This window comes from Vigna radiata, chromosome 10, assembly GCF_000741045.1.
Source record: "Vigna radiata var. radiata cultivar VC1973A chromosome 10, Vradiata_ver6, whole genome shotgun sequence".
In the NCBI taxonomy this organism is placed as follows: Eukaryota; Viridiplantae; Streptophyta; class Magnoliopsida; order Fabales; family Fabaceae; genus Vigna; species Vigna radiata.
This window is the reverse complement of record NC_028360.1, coordinates 6,354,294-6,368,687: the sequence shown is the minus strand read 5'-3', so window position 1 is coordinate 6,368,687 and position 14,394 is coordinate 6,354,294. Positions and strand designations below refer to the sequence as shown.

The 14,394-nt window shown below is 30.0% G+C and overlaps 1 protein-coding gene across 4 annotated transcripts; it reads right to left on the bottom strand.

Annotated features, from left to right (window-relative positions):
• Window positions 1-6,380: 6,380 nt before the first annotated feature.
• LOC106775320 (agamous-like MADS-box protein AGL1) lies at window positions 6,381-13,019 on the bottom strand. Of its 4 annotated transcripts, none has more exons than XM_022787216.1 (9): window positions 12,756-12,821; window positions 12,300-12,535; window positions 8,805-8,886; window positions 8,122-8,174; window positions 7,943-8,042; window positions 7,765-7,806; window positions 7,412-7,453; window positions 7,134-7,309; window positions 6,381-6,622 (listed from the first exon to the last, which is right to left on the bottom strand). In XM_022787216.1, the coding sequence occupies exons 1-9, from the start codon at window positions 12,756-12,758 to the stop codon at window positions 6,619-6,621; spliced, it is 738 nt and encodes a 245-aa protein (XP_022642937.1). In that variant the 5' UTR covers window positions 12,759-12,821; the 3' UTR covers window positions 6,381-6,618. The 4 variants fall into 4 exon arrangements, with proteins under 4 accessions (XP_022642937.1, XP_022642935.1, XP_014517916.1 ...); XM_022787214.1 differs by having other exon boundaries at window positions 6,383-6,622; window positions 8,122-8,183; XM_014662430.2 differs by lacking the exon at window positions 12,756-12,821 and adding an exon at window positions 12,840-13,019 and having other exon boundaries at window positions 6,384-6,622; window positions 8,122-8,183.
• Between the last annotated feature and the right edge of the window lie 1,375 nt (window positions 13,020-14,394).

Genomic DNA, 14,394 nt, shown 5'->3' with positions numbered 1-14,394 from the left:
TATATATATATATATATATATATATGTATGTATGCATATAACTTTTTATGAGCTATAGAATTAGGTTTTTGGATTTCAGACACGTATGTTTTTTGTGAAAAAATTGAAGTACTTCAAGTACTTATTATTCAATCTTTATCGCTAATAAAAACAATAATGAAAGTTGTGAAAATTCTATTATATTAGGTCTACCTACAACCTAATCCACTAATGAAATGATAAATGTAATGTCTTAAGTTAAATGTTTCTATGACTTTGATGTATATTAAGTATAATATGAATTATTAATTAGATGATATTCATAATAGAACGATACTTTTGTATAAAAAATACATAATTTTGTTTTGGTTAAAATTTTGGTCAATGTGGAATTCATTTTATTTGAGTATTTAATGTGGTATCAATTTTGATAATTTTTGTTTAATTTATTTTTTTATAACGATGTATAAATTGTTAATAACGGACTATATATGTTGACAATGTTTAAATTAACTATTCCATTTTTTTACATGACTTGACCTAAATCCAGAATTCAGCCAATGATAGGTCGTCATGTCATCTCATCTTCTTCTTAACACACCAAAAACCCTAAGCAACTATAATGGCCTCCTCCATGTCGTCACGCCATCACCAACCACAACAAATTGAAGTGTCTCTTCAACCATATTTTTGCACTGTCAATTTCCATCAATCAAAGCCCCAAACCGTAAAGCCTTAATCGCGCCACCATAAATCACTACGAAGCCACCACAACGTTAGCCACCATTATACCACCGTCAACCACCATACGAGCAACCAAGACACAACAACCACCACACCACCGTTGCCCATGCCACCATTGTCACCATCTTCATTCATACGAAACCTACAGACAAACTAGATCCAAATCCCGCTACCATATTTGTTCATAGCCTCATTGTGAGCGCCTTCTCCACGCACATAGTTACCAATAAATCAGAACCATAATAGACCAACCTTAACCTACGATAAACCCTAATTGGCCTCCCTCACAAGCCCTAACACGCCATATTCATCACCATGAACCCCAAAGAAAAAACCCGCTCTAACACTAAACTTGTAAGAACAAATAACACAATCAACCACACTCAAAAAAAGGGAACGAACTAGCAAAACCCTAAATCGCAAAACGTGCTTCACATTGAAGCTCCAAAGTTCTTTCACCAAAAATGTGAGCCACTGTATCACTAACACTAGTGCAGAAACGCTGTTTAACGTCGGTTAATTTGGCCTTTTAACATCACTTTTCCATCCGACGTCTATACGGGTGACGTCTATGGGACGTCGCAATTCCTCATAACCGACGTCCATATAAACGTCGGTTAACGATATCCACCGACGTCTATATAGACGTATGCTTATACTCACACCGACGTCTAATTACTCTATATAGACGTCTACCTTTGCTTAAACCGACGTAACATGAATATATATTGAGGTTGAAAATGACACTAACCGACATTTATGTTCTTATAGGCGTCGGACCAGGCACTAACTGACGTCTAACAACGCGTTGTGTTTTAATGCAGTTTTGATCCAGACTTTCGGTAGCATTGTGTAACACTCTCCTCTTGTTAGTTTCCCCACAAAAAAAGCTTACGTCTTTTGAATCTTCTAGTGCTTTCAACCCAAAACTGAACCTGGGTCCATGGCTACTTCTCATTATTCAACTGCAACAGAAAAAAATTACGGTGTCGAGAAGTAGACAAGGACCCAAGTACCATTTTGGGTCGGAAGAACTAGAAAACTCAAAAGATCGCCACTCTTCTTGTGAGGAAACCAGCAAAGGGAAAATGTTGCACTATGTTACCCAAAGAGAGGATCAAAACTGCACTAAAACACAACACAAAGAAAGCAAATTTTAATCAGTTAAACAACAAGATAATCGATAAAAAACTAAAGAATGTTTAAATGGTAAGCATAAAAGAAAACCACGCACCTGGGATGCAAGAGAGCAAAAGGAGAGGACGAAGACAATGACGTTATGAGAAACGACAATGCAATGCCGCAAGAGATAAAAAGTAGAGGTGCGCAAGCGAGTAAAAGAAGAGGAGAAGCAGAGAAAAAAGAGAAGAGATGAAGACGCGATCAGAAACTGAATGACGAGAAGAGTCCGCGGTCTATTTAAAATGAAATGGGGCGTCAGTTGCTCTAGAAACCGACGTCTATAGACGTCGGTGTTTTAGGGGATCCGACGTCTATTTTAAGTCAAGAAGCTGAAAAGATTGACGTTTGATTTCCTGTCAAGGGTAGTTCACGTCGGTGCCCCTCCTAGCCGACGTCTAAAACCCTTGAATTTGGTGAAAATAATCAATTACAGGAACTTAGACGTCGCTTACGATCAGAACCGACGTCTAAATTGAAGAATTTTTGTCTTTTCGCTTTCCAGATAGGCGTTAGACGTTGCCGTTTGATTATGTGACGTCTAAGCGCCTGGGAATTAGGTGAACAACATTAATTGTTGCAGTCGACATCGAGTTTTCAGGGGATCCGACGTCTAAAGCTGAACCGGTTGACGTTTGATTTCCTTTAGTGAATTGAACATCGGTGCCCTTTTCTAGTCGACGTCGAATTGACTGTCTTATCACATACCTCAGGGTCTTGGACGTCGATTTGCGGCAAGTGCGACGTCTATGATGTCATAGACGTCACCTAACATCGAAACAAACATCTAGTTTACTAATATATTTACGATAATGCCACCATGCAGTAATAGACGTCGGTTTTTCACGAAACCGATGTCTGATGGGTGACGTTAAACAGCGTTTTTGCACTAGTGTAACACACAAGAAAAACTCAATTCAATGACGAACTTTGAAGTCTTACTTTGTTGGACAGGTCACGCTAGAATAAATGGAACAAGTCATTCAAACACTACCAACATGTATAATTTGCAACTAAAAATTTAGATTGTGTCATGAAAAAAAAGACCAAATAGAACATAAATTACTAAAATTAGAACCATATTGGACACTCAAGAAAAAAGTTCCACATTGACAAAAATAGGAAAAAAAAAGTATCTAAGCCTTTAATTTTAATAAAGGATGTTTAAATTTAAATATAGTAAAGAAGTAATACTATTAATGTTTAATTATAACATAAGTCTAAAATATGAAGAAATTTAAAAAAAAAAATTATGAGCAATCTAAAATTTATTACTATTTATCCTATATCAAAGCATGGGTAAAAGAATCTATACATCTGTATTGCATTTAAAAAAACTATATTAATTGTCCAATACCAAAACATAACATTAAAGAGGGTTATTCTCATAAAAAATATTAAAATAGTTTGCTACCTTGTTTGGGATAAATCATCAAAGGCAATCTCTCGCATATCGTAATTTATACGTTATAGAGTATAATAAAAAGAAATTTTAGTTGTTCTTTTCAATTTCTTGGGTACATTTTACGTTTTACAATTTAATGGAAGTTTGTTTTGGATTTCAATTTCCTTTCTCTTTTCTGGTTTAAGTTTTGTTCCAGCTTTTACCTTTGGAAGCCATTTTCATCCTCTGTTTGAAGCTTCCATTTTCGTTCTTGCATTTTTGTTCCAGCACAATGCATTTTCGTTTCTGTCCAGATTGCCTTGTTGTATTAATGTTCTAATTAGTTTTTCGTTTTAGGATAAGGGTTCTCGTTTTTAGGTTGTTGTTTCTGCTATTGGGTTCATTTTTTGATGTTTCAATTCGCTTTTGACTCTGTTGGGGTGAATTTCGCTTGTGCATTTGAAGTTCATTTTTTAGGTGTTGTTCGTTGTCCGATCAAGTTTAGTGTATTCTGTTGTGTTTTTTATGTTTGGTTCTGTTTCGAATTCGTGTTAATGAAAGTTTAATCAGTTTGGTTTGGTAGTTAGCGATGCTGCAACATTTTTTTTGAGATTTCTGGATATTAAATGTAAATCTGTTGCACTTTACCTTGTATTTCATTGAATTAGTTGTGCATTGGAGATTAGTACATACTTAGTGGTTTAACATGGGTTAATTATCGTTTAGTTAATTAATCTGTTCGGTGCAGGATTGATTAAATATGTGTAATTCGTTTTCTTAATTCGATTTTAGGAAAACTCAATTAATTTTCGCTTAGTTGATTGATTGGTGTTGAAATAGGATGAGAGAAGTGATTAATTGATTGTTAATCAAGGATTGAAAGTGTTGTGTGAAACTGTTTTTAAATTGTGTGAAAATTCATGTTTTGGTTTGTTAATTCTATTCACAAAACCTTCCAAAACACTCCCAACCAAGTGTTGGACCATTCTTGTTTTGCCTAACTTTGCTAAATCTTTTAATCTTGAATGTGATGCATCTGATATGGGAATAAGAGGAGTGTTAATGCAAGATTGAAACCAAATTGCTTATTTTAGTGATAAAGTAAATAATATTGCCTTTAACTAGCAAAGATATGACAAGGAGTTGTATGCAATGGTTAGATATCGTTACAAAGATGACAACATTATCTTTTGCTTAAAGATTTTATCATTCATAACTATGATGAATCTTTGAAGTATTTGAAAGGACAAGGTAAGTTGAACAAAAAACATGACAAGTAGTAAAGTTCCTTGAATAATTTTCATATGTCATCAAGGGTAAGAGTGGTACGTCTAATGTTGTTGATGCTTTATCAAGCCCTCATTAATTTTATGTCTTTTTCTTCTAATTGCAACTATGCAAGTCAAAATTTCTATTTATAATATTCTACAAATTTTAAATTTATCATTAGTGACATCATCTTTTAAATTTTATATATTTTCCTATTTGTTGGTCTGATGATAAATAACTCATCTCTTTTTTCCACAAGCTTTTCTTCTCAAAAATTTGACATGACTAATTTGACTAAGTTTTTCAATTAATCCTTATTTTAACATTTTTTCATGACCAACGGCAAGTCTATATGTGATATTTTATATCTGAATAAGAAATTTTATAATTTTCAAGAAATTTAAATTATTTTATGTTAAATTTTTTAATATTTAAATAATGCATTTAGATAAAATAATATTAATTTATAAAATTTTAATTTCTTATTTAGATATGTACTTCTTTTAATAACAAATACAACATTTTTACATAACATATAATATTAATGACGAAAATAGAAAAAAAAAATAAACTTTTAAGTGACATCAATTAAAAAATAACCTCACAAAAAATTCTAACAAATAATTTTGATATACATGAATTCATAAATAATTTCAATAATACCATGAAAATAACTTTCATTAATATCACCAAAACTTCTAACTTAATTATTTCAACAACCAAAAAGTCTCATTTCACTTTAATAATAATAATAGTAAAAAAAGAAAACTTGATATCATGACCCAAGAAATTCTCATATTATTGAAAGTAAAACATAACTAACTTAAAAACACTAATAAATGACATCTATAGAAGACATCACTGAAAAAATTAGTAAACCTAAAGACAAAATAATTATACTGATTAAGTTGTTTATAAATTTAAAATTATTCAAATCTAAAATAATATTTATAATTAATAAAAAATTAAAATTAATTTGTGAATTAAAGTTTAAATTAGTCTTTAATGTTAGTTATTAAAACTTTAATTATTTGTTATTATTAATTCTAAATTAGTCTCTATTTAAATTGGAGATTAATTTAAATTCTAAAAATTTTTACTTTATAAAATAATATTTATTTTAGTTAATATGACAATTAATTATTATTTTTATTTAAATTTGATTGCTATTTAATAATTTATCGTAGTGCATAAGAAAATAATGTTTAACCTTAGTCAAACAATAATTGATATTGACAAGTAAATCCTTAATTAACAAATTAAATAATAACATTGGAAAAGACAATAAGAAAATCGAGTTTAATTTAAAGAACTTTTTGCCAACATTAAAAAAAATGGAGACGAAGCTAAAGACAAAAATCACAAAGAAGAAACATAAATTTATTAAATGAACAAAATGTAAAATATTTCAAATGCAGATCTTTTTAAGTGAAATTTGATTTTTTTATTTATTTTAAGTAATATAATTACTATCACGAATTCATAAAATTTCACTTTTAAATAAATTTTACTTAAAGTATTTAACTTTTTTTAGAAAAATAAATTATTTCTAAAATATTTAAAACAATATTAGAGTGATGAAAAATATAAAAGAGTGAAATGGTAGATTTACAAAAAAGTATGAAGTGATGAGAAAAGAAAAAGAAAAGAAATGACAACATATGTATCCAAATACTAAAGTTAGGGTGAATTCTTTTAAGTCATCTAATACATCCAAATATATAAATAACTAATTAGATTATATCAGAAGCATATATGCAAGTGTCTGAATCACACACAATTATTATTAATTAAAAATACATAATTAAGCATTATATATATATAGTATGAAATAATGGTCCAAAATGATGGTTCATTTTTAGTTCACAGTTTGATAACCTTTAGAAGTATATTCTAAAGGCACTATATATAATATGGTTCTGGAAACACAGTGCATGGCATTATTGGATCTCCACTATATAAACACTACAACTAACTATTACAGTAGTTAGCAAGATTATCATAATTAACCCATAAACACTGTGCCACAACTTCCACTGTAGCTTTAATTTTCAACCATGTCTTCAGCTGCATTCAAATACATATAAAAAAAAATGGAAGCTTAATTAATTACTTGATGCATAGGTTCATTCTAAATTTTTTTTACACCATAAATTTTATGTCTACACATATGTAATATTTTTCTCATCTCTCTTCTTTTCATAAGGCTTGCAAAAAAAATAAAATTAGGATTTTAAATTTTTGTAATGTTCTAGAATTGGATTTTGCTTTTACTTTTATATTTTACTTATAAATATCAGACTCAGAACTTTTGTAAGTGTGTTGGAAGTGATTGAGAATGAAGGAACTGTGTTTAGAATAATCCAAGTTGTATGTAAAAATAAAAATGATTTAAAGTAGTTTCAGTTTGCATGTAGATTTCACGTTAAACCAAACATGCAGAGTCTCATTTAAGATGTTAGGTCTTGTTTTACTTTGAAGCAATCTTCAAAGCTAATATAACTTAAAAGAAAATGCATCTGAGATGTGAAAAATGAACAACCAAACACAGTATCAGTAGAAGATGATGAATGCTTACACAAGTTGAAGAGCAGTTTGGTCTTGACGTGAATATTGCTGATCAGAACCTATGAGATTTACAGGGAAAAAGTTCCTGTCATAAGATTGTGAAGGAAGTGACTCACACAGTGTTCCTTGCGTCATATTTGTTTGCTGCTGTTGTTGCTGTTGTTGAGCTCTCTCATGTTCAGCTATCTGCATCAAAATTCAACCATAATTCAATAATAATGACACTATTTTTATGTGTTTTCTGCATAGATTCTTCGAGTCTATGTGTGTTAATAGAATAATGAGGACCTTAGCTCGCAGATAATTGTTATGGTTTTGCAGCTCAATTTCCTGCATAATATCAGTAAACTTACACCTCAGAATTTGGTTACTCATGCAGACAAACCTTGATGAAATCAAATGGCAAGTAAAATTAAACCAATTAATCAACAAAGAAAAATAAAAGCATGAGAAGTTTGATATACACTATACAACAAAATCATTGTAGAAGAGAAGAAAAGATAAACCCTAATCAGATTATACTTACCTCATCTCTTCTTTATTCTGTTCATGAAACTTGCTATATATGGTAGCTTTGGTATATAAAAAGCAAAAACAAGTAAAACATAAATTAACAACGCCAAAAGAAAAGTTATTAGTACCCGCTTTTGCATGAACTCGACATCAGCAAACAATGTTTCATGCTGCAAAATTTTGAGTGCATCAGTCTATAGGAATAAAGATATAAAGACATACAAACAAGATGTATACATACATACATACATACATATATATATATATATATATATATATATATATATATATATATTAATTATATACCTTTCTAGACCTAACCCTACTTAATCCTTTCTCCAATCTACCCTCGAGGTTCTTCAGTTCCTTAAGACTCAGAGAACCGAGAGCTTCCCCAAGGATGTGCCTACAAGGAAAAATTGATGTGAGCTATTCAATGGAGAGAATATATTAAAAGTATGTATAAAAAAATCTAAGAAACTTACCTGTTTAGGTTCTGAATATCCCGAATTTGTCTTCTCAATTTGGATGATTCTTGCTGGTAAAACTGATGTTCTCAGTGTTAATACGTGAAGAAGATGATATATAAAATAGTATATCATAAAAAATAATGTCTTTTTGAAATGAAGAATTAGGATACTGCTATGTTATATGATGAAATATGAATTAATAATTTAAAAAGATATAATTCATTCTTCGAATACTATATAAAAAAAAATAATAACACTTACCAATTGTTCTTAATTATATTTATTACATATGATACTTAAGTTTAAGCAAAAGAGTAATTTTTTGCTAAATAAAATGCATAAATAATGACATTAATATTGTTTTAAGAAAAAGCAATGACATTAAATAAATTCAATTAGCTGGAAATTCTTATTAAAGTCCACGAAACATTTTTTTGTTTATTAATTGCGTGCTAGATATGTTATATTTTTAGTATGGTAGATATATTATTATTCAGAAAAGATGTATATATATTAGTGATTATTTTAGTATTATTAAAAGATTAAATACACATGAGCGATTTGACCATAAAAGCATTTTGGTTGAAAAAGGTTGTAATTGAGAAATTATAGTGCATTTGATATCTGCTAATAACCAAAACAAAACATTACTTTTGTGCAGTGTATTATTTTTTTTTTATATTTCTTTATAAATTTACCTGCGTATTAACTTCAGATACAGATTCTGCGTTTGTGGAAGCAGCACTTGCCTTTTTGTACCTTTCAATAGTTGCCCTAACACTGCAAAGTGAAAACAATTCAAGCAAGCGTAAAAGCTTGTGGATCAGTGCCACAAATCTATGAACAACATTAGCAAAAGTGCAAAAAATATGTTTATACCATAAATATTTTCCTCAAGAATGTTTTAAATTGAGTTTATCATGGAAGATGATATTATATATATATATATATATATATATATATATATATATATATATATATATATATATATATATATATATACAAGATTCGTCTGTCTTATAAAGGCAGTTTTCTGTCAGTATAAAAGTCAAAGAAATTGAAGAAGAGACATATTCTTCCACTAAAACTGTCATATGTATATCCTCCATAAAACTCAATCTATATAAATGATTTTTCTATATTAAAGGGTGTTTCATTTTCTGAATAAATATATAAAAATATTAAATATTATAATATAAAAATGCATAAATATGATTAAATGTTACTATTTCTTTACTTTTAAAAACTATGTCATGAAAAATAATATCATGATCAAGAATAAACATTCTTGTCATTCTGGAAATGATCCATAGTCGTAAAAATAATATTCTCTTTAACCAATATAATAAATATCATTTTTTAAGTTTTCTCACACAAAGAAAAAATCATAATAAATAGATAATTAACATAACAATTTTACAAAATTAACTTTATGATTACTCATTTATTTTTCAGTTCGTGTTGTCTCACTTAATCTTGTTTGGAGTACAAAATTAAAACAGATAATTAATATTATATTCAAAAGTGAAAATGAAACTTATTTTGAAACTTTTCATTTCTTATAGTTGTGAGGAAAATAAAGTATATTATAACTCTTTTTTCTCTGCAACATGATCATATGAATGTCAAAAGCTTTCTGCTCTATCACAATCTTGGGACCATAATATTTTGATATTTAATAAAAAAATTCATTTACGTCTACTTATTTTGATATTTATTTCTTCTATAAATACTATATTTTTTACTTTTATAATGACCATAATAGCATTTTAAAAAATAAATATTGGTGAAGTGTGAAAAGATAATTTCTCCCCAAATAAATATAACACTTGAAAACTTGAGAAAACATCGGAAAACACCATAAATCCCTTTGAAGATTGCTCCTGTAGTTCTAGTGTGTGTCAGTAAACTTTGAAAGCTAAGAAATGAAGGTCATCAAGTCTCAGAACTTCTCATTGGATCGTACTCTCTTTGTTTCTTCTCGCTCTTCACACACCCTTCTTTCTCACAAATTTTTCTAAGGACACAAACAGCTGAAGCGAAATCGTTTATATATATATAAAAAAACTCTCATCTGTTTGAAATATTCTAAGGAATATAATGTGAAACCCTTCTCTCCCTTTTTGAAAACTAGTTAAATTTGAAAGTTCGAATGGCAATAGTTAATGAGATGAGTAGGAAGAAGCCGATTAGCTATGATCATCTGGCCATAATGTAAATGTAAGTTTCCCTTTTTATTGAAATTTCCAAAACACATAATTGAGAGTAGGTAGAAGATTGACGTCGAGTGAAGAAGCTTTATTTCCTCAAAGATGAAAGAAATGAAAAAAGATGAAAGAGAGAGGGCTGCTTTGCTTTTAGCCATTCTTAGAATCTGATATCATGCTGTTACTTTTAGCAACGCAGGGTAAAAAACAAACCATCCACAAAGAATAACATCAAAACACCATAATATGTAACTTCTTTAGGATACTAATTTCTTTCAAAATTCTACCAAATGGGAAAGAAAATAAACTTACAATTATATATATAAAAAGATGAACCAAACACCCTGCAGAAGAATAAATGCCACTGTGCCCTGTTGTCCTTACTCAAGAACTAAGAAATAATAAGAACTTCACGTGACCAGTGAATTGCATTTTGTTAACCCTTTCTTATAGAACAAATTGTATTTCATTCATTTCAGCAAAAAAACAATTAATGAATATTAATTTGTATTTTATATGTATTCAAGAAATTTAAATATCCACCCTAGAGAGGAGTTCTTCTAGCTTAAGTTAATTGTGTGTGTGTGTGGTGTGTGTTTTGAAAATGGGATTTTGTGAGAAAAAAAAAAGTGAGCACATTCTTTTATTTTTAAATTAAACAATATCATATAATAATCATAAAAATAAACAGAAGACTGCGATATTAAATTTATGTTGACTACCATTTTATTTTTATTTTATAATTATTAAATAAAAATATTTATGAGAAACAAAATAAATCTCCTTTTTCTTTCCTCCCAAAAACCTTACTTTCACAGATATTCTAACAGAAAAAAAAGTAACCCCTAATTCCATGAATATTTCAAAATCCCCTCTGCAAAAAAAAATTCTTTGTGGAAGGCAAAGAGAGTTTTTGACATAGATAACACCACACAAGATGGGAAACCCTAACTGCACGTTTCCTTGACCCTATGGTAAAGGACAAAAATGGGAAATGAATTTATGATGAAAAAAAAAATCTGTTTGAACTGTAAGAGCAATCTGAAATCTTTGACCACAGAAACCCTAATATTTTGGGTTTTGGAAGGTTCACATTCATAACTACCTTGTACGGTCAGAAATTCAATAAAAGAGTTTTTATACATTCTTTTACTGTTCACTTTTTCACAATGAGGTTATCAAATTAGTAGATAGATATGGATGATTTGACTTCCCTAAAGACTTAGACATGAATGGATTTAGGTGTGTGACTAAAGAAAAATCGAAACCCTAGATAAGTTGAAATTTTGATCAGCTGACAAGTTAATTAGGAGTGTGAAGAAAAAGTGATGATGATGATGAGGAAGAGAAGAGAAGAGAAGAGAAGAAGTTCAATAATGAGTGCTTGCAGCTTTATGTGGCAGACTTTTGTAGGTTTTATGGTTGACATGTTTAGGGAAAGAGAGAGAGAAAGGAAAAGGATTGGAAAAAGATCAAGAGCATGGGAGAATATACACAAAGAAGCTAAGATCTCTGACTTGCAAATCTTTGTAACCCTATTCAAAGCTGTTCCTCTTCTTCATCTATCAAGTGCTATACTCCTAGTATCTATCACCTTAACTCCTATTTCTATCTCTCACCACAGATCTGCAACCTTTCAAACAAACAGTTGGGGGACAAGAATAAAAGAGCAATAGGTTTGTGAGATAAACAATGCACATACACCACAAAGCTCATTAAGGAAAGTAACATTATCATTAAAAAACACAAACAATCAAAAGGGACAAAATTAAAAGTGTTGGGGGAGAAAGGAAATTGACCCTTCGAACCTATATTAAAACCTCATGACAGATTTAAAAAAAATATATCAGTTTCATTTGTTCAAACATGTTGCAGACATTCTGAGACAAAATCAGCGAGCATTATTTGGATATTAGTAAAGAAATCAAATTAAGAACTTGAAGATTTGGGAGAAATTTAAGAAGGGTTTGTGCGTTGAAATATAACCTGTTGTTGGCATACTCATACAAACGGCCACGGCTTGAGAAGACAACAAGGGCAACTTCAGCATCACACAGAACTGACAATTCATAAGCTTTCTTCAGCAAACCGTTGCGGCGTTTGCAGAAGGTGACTTGCCTATTTGTGGTGTTCTCGATCCGTTTGATTTCAATCTTCCCTCTTCCCATCTTCTTTTGAGAAGAGCCTTCTTGAGCTTGATTTGGAAGCTCCATGGTTTGAAGCTAAAAGTGAATAAGCATATACCAAAACCAGATAAATTAGTGAGTAGCAGTTGGATGATCATTGAAAAAGAAAATATATATATGCAAATGAAAACATGAAAGAGGTTGAAGAGAAAGGTAAAGAAAACAAAAGGAAAGATATAAGTGATGATAATTGTATGTATGTGCACAAGGGTTTGGTGTGATCTGGATTTTGGCATGCTATAAGGTAGTGACTAACCATGAAATTAGATAGATAGCAATATGCAGAAACAATAGTTAGGGTAAGAGGATGCAAACAAACAAGTCCACTATGTGATCTAACCTTAGGAATCTGCACTATATGTAGTTCTTTGGTGTAAACCTTGAACTCAGGTACAAAGGATGCAAAATATGGAAGTGAGTTGGCGTAGCAGACAGGTATTTATGGACTGAAAATAGACCCTCCAACAATTACCCAACTCACACTAAAATTTAACTTCTCGTGTTTGAGAATTAAAGCATGAGAGAGAGAGAGTGTGTGTATGTGTATGTGTATGTGTGTGTGACTTGAGGTTCACCTTTCATGCTCCATAAACCATCCATTTCTTCATGTATGGGGAAAAGGAGAGGGAGATAATGAAAGGGTCTTTTCGAAAGTGACTTTAATTTGTTAATGTGGGGTTTGATTCAATTTCAATGAGAGGGACATCAACATAAAAGTTTGCACGCAAAATTCTCAAGCTTCAAATTTTTAACTCATCAAAGAACAAAACCATTTTGCTTCTTCGATTTTCAGTTTTTGCCATTTTACTTCAAATATGCCTTTGCTTGCACTTATAGAAAAAAGAAAGCAAAACAACCCAATATTTGTTATGATTAATATTAACATTTATGCTTTAGTTTTTGAAGAAACAAAAAGTTTATAAAATATAAGTATATAAGAATGTTTTTTTTTTCTCCTTTAATTGATCCTTTTTACATTTAATTATTTTTGTGTATTTTAAAATTGAAAAATCTGACTTGTGACCCTCTCTCTTGAATTATTACAATTTTAACTAAGAAGGGTTCCCACGTGATGTCTGATCATAATCTTCCATTCTTCTACTTATATTTCAGATAGTCTTTGTGGGAATGGGAAAGTTGGGTTTGAATTTTTCACTTGAAAATTTTCTTCCTTTCCCTTTTCTGCATTTCGATTTTGATGGCCTGGTTAATATATCAAGAACCCTAATTAAACATTTAGATTTTGAAAACAATTAGGCATAGTGTATGTAAAATAGGTGACACTTTTATATGAAGCACTGGTTTTCCCACAGTATAATAAACATTTTCACAGCTTTTGGGGTTTATACCACCATTTATACTAATAAATGTGGATTAAATTGCATATGGATGATGGAACTTGTAGTGGAAAAGAAAAATAAAAAGACTAAGAGTCATCTCAAAGAGTTCTCTAAAAATAATGGTTGAATTTACTTTTAATTTCTTCAATAGTGTCCTATAAAAATGCCAGTGTTTTTCAAAGTATGGAGGTGGTGGGAAAAAGTGCGTACAACAAATCAGCATTAACATCACCATCATGTATATTTAAATATTAAAGATTGTATTAACTATCTATAAATTCAGTAGTACTTTCATTTCTAAATTCTGAGAAACGATTGTGGAAAAAAAAAAAAAGTACTGATTATTTAACATCAACTTCATGTATATTCAAATATTAAATGATATTAATTAATCTATCGTTCACTTTACAATTACGTAAATTTATAATAAAAGTTACTCAAGAAACAGGGTCCAGTAATGAATACAAGATAAAATAAACTTTTGTTGTGTATATGAATTCAGCGTAAGCCGGTGTATATGAAAGCCAACCGAGAAGTAACATTTAAAATTTGACG